The sequence below is a fragment of the Gossypium hirsutum genome, chromosome D05 (genome assembly GCF_007990345.1).
Source record: "Gossypium hirsutum isolate 1008001.06 chromosome D05, Gossypium_hirsutum_v2.1, whole genome shotgun sequence".
NCBI classification, from domain to species: domain Eukaryota; kingdom Viridiplantae; phylum Streptophyta; class Magnoliopsida; order Malvales; family Malvaceae; genus Gossypium; species Gossypium hirsutum.
In genome coordinates this window covers 56,575,426-56,590,951 of record NC_053441.1, presented here as the reverse complement: position 1 = coordinate 56,590,951, position 15,526 = coordinate 56,575,426, and the positions used below count along the sequence as shown (strand labels likewise).

General features: G+C 33.4%; 1 protein-coding gene across 1 annotated transcript; it reads right to left on the bottom strand.

The window, feature by feature from the left end:
• Positions 1-1,560: 1,560 nt before the first annotated feature.
• On the bottom strand, positions 1,561-2,340 carry LOC107946505 (anther-specific protein LAT52). The gene is made up of 2 exons (XM_016880869.2): positions 2,122-2,340; positions 1,561-2,005 (listed from the first exon to the last, which is right to left on the bottom strand). Exons 1-2 carry the CDS (start codon positions 2,291-2,293, stop codon positions 1,638-1,640), a joined length of 540 nt encoding a protein of 179 aa, XP_016736358.1. The 5' UTR covers positions 2,294-2,340; the 3' UTR covers positions 1,561-1,637.
• Positions 2,341-15,526: the final 13,186 nt, after the last annotated feature.

Genomic DNA, 15,526 nt, shown 5'->3' with positions numbered 1-15,526 from the left:
GACTCGATTAACTCGAAATAAGGTCTTTTCCATAAAATTTAATTTAGTTAAACGATATTTTAATCAAATAACATTATGCAAAGAGGGATCGTGTTTTAAATTTTCTCCAAATTTTTTGACGTTAAGACACCAAGTAATCAACTAGGTACCAATTTTGGGTGTTGTGAGGATGCTAATCCTTCCTCATACGTAACCGACTCCTGAACCTATTTCTCAGATTTTGTAAACCGAAAATCATCGTTTTAGTAAAATTAACCTTTTTTATTAAAATAATTAAATCTCGAGGTGGTCCAATCACACCGAATAAAAAGGATTGGTGGCAGCTCCATTTTCATTTGTTTTAAAATAAAAGTCGATTTCCAAAAAAAAAGGTTTCGACAAAAACAATGGAGATTACAAAAACCTAAACCCTCAAATTTCTTACGAATATAGAGTTTGTCTATAATGACTCAATTTTAAATGGCATCGAAAAATGCGATTTTGGAATCTTATTTCTGTAAATTGAGTCCGTAAAGGTAAAATGGGAGTATTTATGGAGTTATTATGAAAATTTATTGAAGATTGGTTTAGTAATGTAATCTAAAAAATAGTTAATTAAATCTCAAGGACTAAATTATAAAAGTCAATTGCTGTGAAATTTTAATTTAAAAAATATTTGAATATCTAGTTAAGACCAAAATTATTATTAACCATTGTATGATAGTGGAATATGATGATTATTTCCGCTTAACAAGATTGATAATTAAATTAAACATAAATATGCCTTTATTATTAATTAAGCATACTTACTTCAACTAATTAAGTTACTAATTATATTATATCTATTAAGTTGGACGAAAGATGAAAGCTTTATCATCTTCCTCCCGAGCCGTACAAACCATTGAAGAAAAGAAAGAAAATTTCAAACCTTTCAACCAAACTTTCAGCTATCAATTTATCAAGGTAATCAAGCAATTTCTTTAAAAGAAATTTGTAGATTTTTTTTATCATGAGAGCTTGTTAGTAAACACATGTATCAATTTGTTCAACTAATTGATATTTAGTAAGTTTCCATTCTAGTGAAATTGATGATTTGAGCTTAATTCTTATAGTTTTATCATCGTTCCTCAGTGTTTCATCATACGGTGCATGGGACTTTAACATCTCAAACACTGAAGGTTGATGCAGCACATTCTTTGGAACAACTGATAAGACTCTACCTACCTAAACTACATCTTATTAGAGAACGACGTCTTGATCCAGTTCATCAGCTGGGGGAGTAGTATTGACCTTTGTAATAGGAATGAGAAACTATTCCTACAACGAATGAAAGCTATCAGGAAATCATGCAAGGAACAAAACCCAACCAGGGGTAAAGCCATGATCTCCTCGACTGCTGCTTTAATTTTACTTATTTTTTCTTTTTTGTTTTAGGTTTCTTCTTAAAGTTTTCTTTAAATTTCCGCAACTCAATAGCTAATGCGCAACAGGTTGGGTTTAACGTTATTGTTCTTGTTTATGTTTTATGTTGTTTTATTGAAGGCTTGGCTCGGTTCCCAGAAAAGAAAAATTATTGACATATAATATAATAATAGTGACTCAATTTTTATTATGGGCTAATGCCGAGCTTTTAGAGATAGTTGAAGTGAAAATACATATTATAGTTTTGACCAAGTAGTAAAGTATCCAGCTTCTTGACTAAGCTCATAATAGCCCATCTCTTGAAGAATTCGAGTGCACTGAGGAAGAGCTATGTCCTTCTTAAACCCAAGATTGTTGGCAAAACGGAGTTTACCGCTGAGACCATCGAATGTGGTGAGAACCACCCTGGATTTTCTCCACGCTTCGGTGGGATCACTGCAATCAGCCCTTGGACTCCTCACCAAAGCAACGTCGCAGTCTGATTCCTCATAATCGCCTTCCACTATGACGTGGTAGTCTCCGTGATTGTCCGTCACTATTTCTTTGCTCTGGAAGGTAATCGCTTCGTTCGTACGGTTCCTACATTCCAATTTCACTACTGCTCCTGCAATACCAAATATATATCAACACATTTGTCAACCCAACTTTTACACAACTTATTTTTTTATTCTTTTTCATATATTTGAAATAAAACAAAAAAGCAATAATTTGATTATCTACCACTAATGGGTTCGCTGAGTTTGGTCTCAAATTCAACACGGCAAGTGTCGCAGTAAACATGACCTACAACCATATACTGCATATTTTCTTCAGCAGCCCCATAGGAGTAGTTGAGTGAGGAGGAAACACAAATGGTGAAGCAGAGAAGGGCGATTATGGAAATATTTGCCATATCTTTGGTTGTCACTTTAATGTTTATTGCTCTTCCCTGAGTATGGAAGCTTGCGAAAATGGTAGATTTATAGGGAGGGGTTGAGTTATTTTAGAATACATTGCTATTTCTGAGGGTTTGATTTGTTGAGGGAGTGGAAGACTCGGCCTCATCATTCTCCCTTTTTAATTGTTTCAACAATATCAAATAAAACAAAATTAATTATCTAAAAATAATATTATTCAAAAGAAATTATCTTAGAATAATAACAATTTTTCATACTAAAATGAATCCTTTCCATAAATTGATATAAATCTACATTAAAGCCAATGCCTGTGTGGACAATTTATATTCTTTTAACATATAGAACCTTAAAAAAGTCACCATTTGTCATGCATTTAATTAAAGAAAAATATATAATATATTGTAAGTGGAGCTTTTAAACTTCATAAGTAGTCTCTAGTTGACAAGTATCTTATAGGATATAGTAAAATATTAAAAAATAAATATTTTCGAAAAAGAAAAATAAGATTATTTTTTAAATCTGTTTCTGAAATAAAATAAAAAAAGTATATTGCAAATATACCAAATAGTAGTCCTTTAATTAATTTGTTTATTAATGTAAATTTTGATGGTATGAAATATTAGTTTTAAATTTGTGGGACATGAACTGGGTCAAAGTAAGAAATCGAAATTAAATTGTATATTTCTACAATAGTAAAAATGTAATTCCACCATTTTAATAATTTATATTTTTATAGCTTTTAGAAGATTAAATCACATTTTTTAATCATTTTTTAGGGGTCAAAGTACAATTTTATTATTATTAATTTAAAATTTTAAAATTATAAAAGGCTTAAATGAAAAAAAAATTTCCATGACCAAACCCTACCCGCTCTTGGATATGCCCCTAATCATAACTATTTTAATAAATATAATGTAATATAATATAATATAAGTACTAAATTTTATATAAAAAATATATATATATATAAAGTTGTTTCATCTTCTTTTTTATTTTTTAAGTGAAAACATAATACGCTTGAATTGATTTTTTACCATTAATTCCTTCGTTTAATTTTAAGATTTTCTTCTATCGTTTAGTTTTATTTTCTATAACACCAACAGAGTTCTCGCACAATGTTATTTCAATTTTGGGCTGTGGTTTCTTTTTAAGAGCAACAATCATGTAATATTAGTTCAGGGGTGTATCTGGGGCAGGGTACTGGTCCTAAAATGAAAATTTTACTTTCTATAGTTTATAAAATTTTAAAATAGTAATAGTAAAATTATACTTTGATCCCTTAAAAATGATAAAAATTTAATTTAATCTTCTAAAAATTATAAAGATATAATATATTAAAATAACGAAATTACATTTTTACAATCATAAAAACATATAGTTTAATTCCAATTCCTCCAAAAAGAATTTCTAACTTCACCCTATATTGATTGCTATAAGACCACAAAATCTTTTAGCAATAAAGAAACGCCTAGAGTGGTGTCTCTTTTAGAAGGAGGTTTGGTAATGAGAACGTTTTTCGACATGTTCAAGAATCACAAAACAATAATGAGAAAAATAGATAAAGAATGAGTTAGAAGGGTGTCACCAAAGTTGCTCCCTTGATTTCTTTTTTAAACTTTGAAACTCAAAGAAGATTAGAGGATGGTAAGTGGAGTAAAATTATATAATCTTAATAGGATAGGTCTAGGGTAAATTAACATAATATAATCATTGTAAGTTAAAAAAGAATAGCCTTTTAACTTGAGAAATAATCCAGAGAAATCAGGGAGTTATGTCATGATAAGCCGAAAGCCTGAACGTTGCGGAACTTGGCTATGGGTGTACCCTGACGTGGTTTTGGAGACTCATGGGGTTTTCGCCTTTCCGACCTCCATCTTGTCTATTTTAGCCTTGGAGCTTTCGTTGGATGCTTATTTGACTCCTGCTTCTCGGTTCTACATAAATAACAAGAAATAAAATGACTTGAAACAAAAACATGCAAGAAACGTACACTACACCAAAACAGGTTTTTAGCGGCGTTTTTTTAGGCCTTTAGCGGCGCTTTTTAACGCCACTAAAGATATTTGCGGCGCTTCTTAAAGCGCCGGAAAAAATGCCGCTAATGAAAACGTCGCAAATGTTTGCAGCGTTTACAAACAAAAACGCCGTTAAAGACCATGTTCTTTAGCGGCGCTTAGAAAAAAACGCCGCTAAAGATCATGTTCTTTAGCGGCGCTTAGAAAAAAACGCCGCTAAAGATCATGTTCTTTAGCGGCGCTTAGAAAAAAACGCCGCTAAAGAACATGTTCTTTAGCGGCGTTTGTAAAAAATGCCACTAAAGACCATGTTCTTTAGCGGCGCTTAGAAAAAAACGCCGCTAAAGAACATGTTCTTTAGCGGCGCTTAAGGGAAAACGCCGCTAAAGATCATGTTCTTTAGCGGCGTTTTTTTTCTAATCGCCGCTAAAGAACATGTTCTTTAGTGGCATTTTTACAAACGCCGCAAAAGAACATGTTCTTTAGTGGCGCTTTTATACAAAAACGCCACTATTTTTGGGATTTTTTTTATTAAATTTTTCATTTTTTCTGCCCTCCTGTAGCAAAATTTCAAAAGCAACATTTCAAAAGCAACCAATAGCAATAAATTTATATAATATTTTAACATAAGGGAATAAAATAATATTAATATCAATAAATAAAAGTGAATTCATATTGTTTTTGCAAAAAATGTTAAATGTTAAATGTTAAAATGATAAAAATATTTATGTCATACACTATGAAGGTGGAAGTTGCGACTTAAACATCTTCATCATAATCTGAAGCTGCTGCTGAAGTTCGTCGTACTTTTTGCTCTGCTCTGCTTCTCTTGCTGCAGCCTCCGCTTCCCTCGCTGCAGTCGCTGCTTCCCTCGCTTCCGCCTCTGCTTTAAGTTGTAGCTGGAGTTCTTCATATTTCCTTTGAACCTCAATTGTAGTCGCTTGCATCTGAGCCATTTGGTCTTTTAACCTCTGAACTTCAGCTTGAGCCTGACTCCCCGAAGCCATGTATTGGTGGGAGCTGGATCCAAAATATTGGGTTGGGCTAACAAAAGATCCTTGAAATCGAACCCGACCATACCTTTCAGGACCCAAAACTTCAGTAATAATCCGATTATCAATATCTTCAAGATGAACCGAACTATCACTAGAAGCAATTGCTTCGTACTCCGCCTTTTTATCATTTAGTTTTTCCTAATAAATATATCACATAGTTAGGAACACAATATTATATATTGAAAAACATATGCAACATAACAATAGTCGCATTAACTGCAATGAATTAAACCATTAGAAAATAAACACTATAAATAACTAAAATAAGTCAAATCGTATTAAGTAAACGTACCATTATTTCAGCAGCTTCAGGAGTCATGGGAGATCCATCTTTCTTCCTATGTGTAATTTCAAAAAGTTGAAGGCGTCCAACTTTTTGACCGGACGACCGTTCCTACAATATAGTAGTATAAATATTATTTAATAGAAAGTTATACATATTCGACAATATTAAAAAATTTAAAAATACCTCCGCCTCAGCTACACATGCGAAACTTCTCGACCCGGCTGTGTGGGTGAATTTTTGTTTCTGCCTGCTGCTTATTCCAACTTGTTCACGATCCTACGTTATGAAATTTTTTAGTACGTAAATAGAAAATACTATAAACCAAAATAATTACAATAGTTTAGAAGGACGTCAGACCTCGCCTTTATTCGAATGCCAAAATCTAACCGCATCTTCCCATTGGTACCTCAGCATACCCGGCGGGACATTTTGCAATTTCTCATCGAGGGTTGTTTTTGTCTTATAATAATTTTTCTTCAAAGTACTTTTGTTGTCTCTCCATCTTTTTCCCAATGCCTTCTTTACATAAGCATCCGAGACCTCTAAAGCAAACCTCTCCTGCAAAAAACAAAAAACACAAGTTAATAAAGTAAATATAAATGAAACTATTTCCCAAGCATTATAGATGACATTAACATTTTGTTACCTTAATATTATCGAGGGCTTGGTTTTTGTTGCTATCGGGCATTTGATGCCATGACTCGTAGTTTATAGGTAACATATTCGGATTTCGTGCTAAAATGCCCATGTATCCAGCTAAAAGTCGAGCTTCTGATCCAACAGGCTGACCAAAACTGTTTCGTCCAACTTTGACACGCTCGACTGAATCTAACTCGTACAACTCTCTAAGTAGCGTACGTCCTCGACCTCTGCGCGTCCCACCATTTTCAGCTACAAATGGTATATTATAATATAAGAATTTGAAAAATAAATCAACTATAACAGAAACACGCATGTAAATTAAATGAAAAATTACTTTGAACTTCTGTAGGATCCTCAGCTGTAATCGGAACATTTGAAGATCCAACTGCTGTCTGTTGTTCAGTACTATTAGTTTCTGTCGAGTTTGGATTATTTTGAACAATGCTTCCCCTTAGAATTTTTCTTCTAGGCATTTTATCTACAATACACATAAAATAGTTAATAACTTAATAGCTAATTACAACAATAACAGCACATATAAAACAGTTGAAACATATAATAAGACGATTTAAATTATGATATTATATATAATTAAACAATCGTAAAATCTTACTACATCATTATTCGTAAATATCTTCATCGGTATCCTGACGAACCCATCCAAATTGTGCACTAGTACTAGGGATATTATCGTTTAAGTTTAGTTCTGGAAAGGGTAAAGTTACTGATCTATCTTCGATGTTATCTCTACTTCCACTGCCCATATCAAACAAGTCTCTAGGGATGTTACGGAGTACAACGTACCAACCCTCATCAGTTGGATCTTTTGAGTAAAAAACTTGTTTGACTTGAGATGAGAATACATACGGCTCATCTATCAGTTGTTGTCCTGTGTGAATCAATCGGTCAAAGTTCACCATTGTAAAACCAAATTGATCTTGCTTAATTCCACGAGCTGTATTAACATCGGCCCAATCACCACGAAATAAGACAACTTTCCATTTGCCGTAGTAATCCAACTCAATTATGTCAGTAAGTTGTCCGAAATATTCCACATTTCCCTCGACAGGATTATTGTCCCTAGCACTAGCATAACTCGTAATTGCAGAATTGACAACAATTCCACAATTTTGCGTTCTCCTCAACCTCTCGCGATATTTTGTATGAAATCTGAATCCGTTGATGAGGAACGCACTATATCTTTTAACCACTCGATTTGGACCTTGGGAGAGCCATTTAACATCGTCGTTTACGTTCTTCCCGCTCCAAACCTATTGAATGGAAAGTAAACTGAGTAATTCATTTGTTATGAGAAAACATTATTATTTGTAAGCGGAAGCTCGAACTGCATACCGTTTGGCTTAACCATTCATAAAATGATTCTGTAAACAACTTATTGATATCTCGATGTTGTGTTCTTCGGGAGCGCAAACGAGATCTCAATATTTGTTTGTACTCACTGTGTTAAAAAAATGTGATCTTTGTTAGAAGATAAACAATTATTAGTTTGATAAATATTTATCAAATTTGTAGAACTTACTTCCGTAAAGGTTCCAATAAATCGTGGTGAAACAGAACATATCGATGTGCTTGTACCCACGATAAATGATCTAATTCTGTAATTTCAACTTTTCCGATTGGTTCTCCAAAACTTTGGAACAAATAAGTATCGGCTAAGTTATGGTCCGTGAGTCCAGCATTCCTATTTGGTCTGTTTAACCTTATTTCAACATCTTCCAAATATCTTGAGCAGAAGGTCATACATTCTTCTGCCAAGTAGCCTTCAGCAATCGATCCTTCTGGATATCGCTTGTTGCGGCAGTAAGACTTTAATTTGGATAGAAACCTAAACAACATATACAACATTTCTTAATTATTGAAACTAAAGGCATAAAGGTGAATGAAGGAAAACTTTAAAACTTTTAATTAACACCTTTCTATGGGATACATCCATCGATAGAAAACGGGTCCGCCAAGAATTACTTCGTGCGGGAGATGGATTATCAAGTGAACCATAATGGTGAAGAAGGAAGGTGGGAAGATTTTCTCCATGTTGCATAAAATTAAAGCGGTTCGATCCTGTACCTTCTGAAGTTCTTGAACGTCCAAAACTTTGCCACAAATGGCTTTCATTATGTTGGATAGTTCAATTATACAAGACGTCACCTTCTTGGACATACAACATCGTAGAGCCACTGGCAGTAAATCTTGCATCAAGATGTGATAGTCATGTGATTTTAGCGAATATAATCTTCTATCTTTAACACTAACACATCGAGATATATTTGATGCATACGCATCTGGAACCTTTATATCCTTCAACACCGTGCAGAACAATTCTTTTTCCGTCTTTGACATTGAAAAAATAGAAGGCGGCAACCGATATTTCCCATTCGGAAGTGGATTGGGATGAAGATCAGGTCGGATTCCCATTTGGACTAAATCAAGTCGACTCTGAAGATTGTCTTTTGATTTTCCGTCGACATTCAAAACTGTACCCACAATGTTCTCGCAGACATTTTTCTCAATGTGCATAACATCAAGATTGTGTCGTAGAAGGTGATGCTCCCAATAAGGTAACTGAAAAAAAATACTTCTTTTTTTCCACAACTCCGCCTCATTAGGATCGTCCTCTTCATCAGAGTCATCATCAGCTTCATCATTGGATCTTCTATTTCTTTGCGTGTTTGGCGGTTGGTTCATCTTCCCATAAATAAAATTCATATCTTCCAACATGAACAAGATTTCAGAGCCACTGGTCTGCGAAGGAGCTTCTCTGAACTCTTCAGTACCGTCAAATACAGAACTCTGAAATCTAAATCTATGATTTTCCGGTAACCACCGACGATGCCCCATGTAAGAGAACTTCTTCCCATTGTATAACCATTGCGAACATGTTTGTGCAGCACAACAAGGACACGCATAACGACCCTTGGTACTCCAACCGGATAAATTGGCATAAGCGGGAAAGTCATTAATGGTCCACATTAAAGCTGCACGTAAATTAAAGTTCTCCTTTCTCAGCACATCGTATGTCTCAACACCAACCCACAATTGTTTTAACTCTTCAATAAGTGGCTGCAAATAAATGTCGATATCATTCCCGGGCCCTTTCTCTCCAGGGATAATCATAGATAAGATTAGGGAAGATTGCTTCATGCAAATCCATGGAGGCAGATTGTAAGGAACAAGCACTACTGGCTAAGTACTGTAGGCAGTGCTCATGATCTTGAAAGGATTAAATCCATCAGATGCTAGCCCAAGCCTCACACTCCTAGGATCGCTTGCGAAGCTTGTAAATTTATTGTCAAATGATTTCCAAGCTAAAGAATCTGCCGGATGCCTTAGTAATCCATCAACGGTTCGTCCATCATGGTGCCATGTCATTGACTCCGCTGTCTTCGACGATAAAAAAAGCCTTTGAAGCCTTGGTATCAACGGAAAATACCGTAAAATCTTGGCTGCCTTCTTCCGTGACTGTGCATCATTTTCATCGTCGTTCCCATCTTCTGTGTTTCTACTTGTCCAACGAGAGTGGCCGCATACATGACAGCACTGTTGGTTTCTCCGATCGCCTCAATACAACATGCAGTCATTTGGGCAACTATGGATTTTGTTATACCCAAGGCCTAAATCTTTTATCATCTTCTTCATATCTTTGCAGGACCGAGGGATTTTTGCAAACGGGAACATTTCTCTCAAAAACTCTAACAGCATTGTCAACGAGTTTCCCGTCCACCCTCCCAAACACTTTAATTGAAAAAGACGAACACAGAAGGACATCTTTGAAAATTTTGATCCCTCATACAGTTCTTCGTTCATGTCATTAAGTAGCGCGTAGAACTTCGCCGCTTCTCCATTCGGCTCTTCATGACGTACACTACTTCCCGGTTCGGTAAAAGTATTTCCACCAATATTACAATCATCAGAGGCCATAAAGTCCGCTGGGAATGATTCGACACCATGATTGTGCATATTAAATGCATCCCGCAACATACCTTCCATGTCATCCCCTCTACCAGACTGATGGTAAGCAGTATCAGGATAAGTTACATCCATACTTGAAGAGGAAGTACTAGGCGGGCATTCTCCATGAAATAACCATTGTTTATAACCCCGAACAAACCCATCAACAATTAGATGCTCGTATACAACTTCACGATAATGCCAGTTTATGTTGACACACTTCTTACACGGGCAAAGAATCATGTTCTCTTGGCTTGCATATTGAAATGCAAAATTTAGAAAAGTCTGTACTCCATTTCGATAACCGTCGCTTACCCTTAACAAATTCATCCAAGACCGGTCCATTTCTTAGATCTCGAAGTCTGATTTTCACCAGAAATTGCAATGGTAAGTTATGTAAGTTATGTAAGTTAAATGTATTATGTAAGTTAAATGTAAGTTGTAAGTTATTATGTATTATGTAAGTTGTAAGTTAAATGTATTGTGTAAGTTGTAAGTTAAATGTATTATGTAAGTTGTAAGTTATTATGTATTATGTAAGTTGTAAGTTATTATGTATTGTGTAAGTTGCAAGTTAAATGTATTATGTAAGTTGTAAGTTATTATGTATTATGTAAGTTGTAAGTTATTATGTATTATGTAAGTTGTAAGTTATTATGTATTATGTAAGTTGTAAGTTATTATGTATTGTGTAAGTTGTAAGTTATTATGTATTATGTAAGTTGTAAGTTATTATGTATTGTGTAAGTTGTAAGTTAAATGTATTATGTCAGTCAAATGTATTATGTAAGTTGTAAGTTAAATGTATTATGTAAGTTGTAAGTTATTATGTATTATGTAAGTAATGTAAGTTAAATGTATTATGTAAGTTGTAAGTTATTATGTATTATTTAATAAAATAATATATAATTTAATAACATTACTAATATAATTATTAATAATATTTAATAAAATAAAATTTTATTTTAATAGTCAATTTTAATATTCCACATATTTTTTTTCATAATTATTAATAATATTTAATAAAATAACATTTTATTTTAATAGTCAATTTTAATATTCCACATATTTTTTTATATTTTATTTTATCTTTTATGATAACATGATAACAAAATTTAATTATAAGGTATACTCTTTAATAAATGGTTTATTTATAACATGATAACAAAATTTAAATCGCCGCTAATGCTTAATTTTTAGCGGCGTTTGTTGTCCAATCGCCGCTAAAGGCGCCGCTAAAAGTCTGTTCTGGTGTAGTGTACATACCGAAAAAACATAAGTAATTAAAGCCAAAAAACTTAAAAAACCGAAAAAATATATATGAAGATATGTTGAAACATGACAGTGAATTAGATGATATTAGAGGTTTAAAAGTGAACATATATATATGTTCCCAAAATAACATGACAGAAAAACAATCCATTAAATCCATTAAACTAACAACAATAGTCTACCTACTTGTCTAATGATTCCCCATCATCTAATGATTCCTACATTGATACTACATTATAATCAAATTAGAATCAAACTTGTCTTCCATGTCGTCCATGTGTTGAAATGCCTCAATTAATCTGCGTTTTTGGTGTGGAAGTTTTATTAACCAAGTTTTTCGATTTGCAGATAAAGGGAAAAGCACTAAAGTTATTGTTATTACAGCAGTAATTGTGGGTATATATAGTAACCATTATGATTATTATGCTATTCTTATGATGTTGGATGGCTAAAAGAAGAGGTAATATCTCTATCTTTTTTTTATTGGTTATTAAGATATTCAAACTCAACTCCATTACTCTGTTTGAAAATGATTGAACATGTTTGAGATTTTGCTTTTTAATTAGGTAACTCTGAATTCAGTGTATCTCTAATTTAGCAATTTGCATCTCAGGAAGGAAACAAAAACAGAAACAAATCAAACAACAACTCAACAAAGGAAATGCAATGACAAAATTTTCTAGTGAAAATGTGGGAGAAAAATCAATGGGAGTTAAACTCCAGCAGCTGCGGCTATTCAAATTCGAAGAACTCGCCATTGCGACGAGCAACTTCGATCACTAAAAAAAGCTAGGGCAGGGTGGTTTCGGTCCAGTTTATAGGGTAATTAATAATGGCGATTTCCAGCTAATCCAGAGTCAGTGAAATGACATTTTTCTTTTTGCAATCAAGTCTTGTGAGCTGAATATTGTGTGTAGGGAATACTACATTTATATCACATCACCCCATCTTTAAAAAGAAATAAGTCACAGCAAACAGCAAATTATTTGGCAATTGGGTGATGAGAAATCATTACTGGGTTAAAACAGGTCAAATTCACACCAAAGAAATAAAACACGTCAAATTCACACCAAAATCTCTAGTAAGATTTAACTTAAGTAGATCGGAATTATAGTTCATAAAAAGTAAAGAAAACCCCAAAAATATTATAAAAATCAATTCCTGAAACTCGCTAAATACACTGACATAAATATGGTAAAAAAAAGGGTAAATCTTACCTGAAATTCTCTCAGTAGGTTGACTACGACCCAGCTTGAAAGGCTCAATTTTGACAACAAAATCGGCAAGAAAAAGAATTCCAATAAAAACCCATCCCCAAATCTCCATTTCCTCTTCCGAGTCTTACTCTTCCAAAATTAAACAAAATATATATATATTTGTCAAATCTAAGCAAAGGATCACAGCTCAAAGGACCAAGCCCAAGATTCAGCTACAAACTACAGCCCCCCTCCCAAAGAGAAAATAAAGGGAAAAAAAAGAGAACAAAGCAAAAGCAGTTGTGATGTCACAAGAAGAAGTAGTTAAGAGAGAAAGGAGATTTCTTACGAATTTCCAGATTTTTAAGGGTATGAAAGAAATGGGTTTTCTTTATTTTGACAAAGAAAGGCCAAAAGATTATGATAGAGAAGGACAAGCAAATTTTGCTTCAATACCCTTTTTTGAGTTTAATTTTATGTTTTTATATATTATATGGGTTGATGAGAGGTCCATCTCATATTTACCAGAACCCAACCATTGGCAATTGGGTGATGAGAAATAATTAATTTGGCATTTTGTAGCCTTTTATAAACCAAAAATACAAATTGAGTTTTGGCAGAAAGAACTGTAAATCAAAGTCTAAAACTTGTTAATCACTCTATTGTTCTCCTTCACTCTTATACTTATTTGTCTAGCTATTGAGAATGCATGTCTCATTCATGTATTCGACAATGTTTTCAATACAACATGGACGGATTCAATTCAAGCCATCGACACCATTGCCTTACCTTTGCCTTGCCTTGTTCTTGTTCTTGTTCTTGCCTTGTTCCAGTTCAAACAAATTCCACTTTTTTCTTCTGTAAAAGAGAAAGAAGGGATGGCGAAGACATGAGTAAAAATCAGGAACATTCAAACACAGTTCCAAGACGACAGACGGCTTACCTATTCCCCATCATCTAATGATTCCCCAGAAATTATGTTGTTTAATCGAAACCCTAAAACCCCAAATAACTTAGACTGACCTAAAACCCAAAAAATTTAATCGAAACAGAACTGGATGTGCTTACCTATTCAATCGACAAATCTCGCAGCTGTGCCCACCGTCTTTCAAGATCGACTCCGACCACCTTTCTTCCCTTTCTATTTTTCGTGATAAGTTTTTACACACTTCTCTCTGTAATTTCGACACTTAGAAAATTTTGTTAAGGGTTGCTGTAACTGGAGGACGGAGGCAGAGATGTAAGTGAATTTGTCCGCTGACGAAACGGCGTCGTTTAAGTTAAGTTATAAGTTTTGCGGCGCTTCCCTATAAAACGCCACAATAGAATCTGATTCCCTAATTCACAGAACGACGCCGTATATTGTAATAATTGTGGCGTTTTTGACTAAAACGCCGGTAAAGGATACCTTTTGCGGCATTTTTATATAGAAACGCCGCTAAAACTCTCATTTTCTTTTTGTCTTACTTTTAAATAATTAATTACCAATTTATTTAACAAATAAATAATTACTAACTTATTTATTTGTTTATTTATTTATACCAATTTTAGTTTGGTCCTATATTTACAAATTAAATATTTAATAACTATATATATATCCATATATATTCATATATATCCATATATAAGTAAAAATATATACAATGGACGTTAATTTGGGTTAAATGTTTTGCCAGTTATAACTATTATTAATTATTAGTTATATTAACAAGTCTCAAATTATAAATTAACCTTGTAATCTTCATATTAACCATTCAATTTATATATGTAGCTACGTACATGCATAAAGTGATCATCTTATACCTATTATACTCAAAACTTATCTTAATATTAAATTTATTCTGGATATATATTTTACAAATATATAAGAACATATATATTTACCTCCAAAATTAATCAATCTAATATTAACCTATTAAGAAACCCTAAACCCCAGCCAAACCCCTAAAACATCTATAACCCTCAGTAAACCCTAAACCCTAATAATTAACCCTATACCCCTAAATTCACATAACCCCTAAAGCATAACCTAGCCACTAAACCCTAAACTATAAATAACAAACCTTAAATTCATATATACCGGCCCGTACTCCTTAGAATACCATGCATCGACCAAAAAATTCCCTAAATATTCTTTAATAATAAAAAAATATAGTGAAAATCTATTAAAATATAATAACTTATATTTATATAGTTAAAAATATTGTATAAAGTTGAAATAAGGAAGCAATATTATCTTTATGACAAATTTTCGTATGAAGCTTCGAATGTCCTCTTAACAAATGGATGAAATTTGTTATAATAAACTTGGTACAACAAATTTTGTCTCTTTGTATAAAAAACAATTTTTTATTATAAAATTTGGTATAGAAAATGCATTTTTTTCGATAATAAGTTCGTAAAGGATGAGGACACGGGTTAAATGGCCTTTAAAGAAACGGCGCCGCTTAAATTAATTTTAGGTCACATTTGCGGCGTTTGGTGTAAAAACGCCGCTATTGCATGCCTTTTGCGGCGCTACCGGAAAAAACGCCACTAACTTTTCAATTACAGAAAGAAACGGTGACGTTTTCACAAAATTGTAGACATATTTGCGGCGTTTTACCTTAAAACGCCACTAAATTTTCAATTACAGAAAGAAACGGTGACGTTTTCACAAAATTGTAGACATATTTGCGGCGTTTTCCCTTAAAACGCCACTAATAGAGTACACATTCAACTGAAACGACGCCGTTCTGACACAGTTTCAAGAATATTAGCGGCGCTTCCCTATAAAACGCCACAAGAGAAACTGATC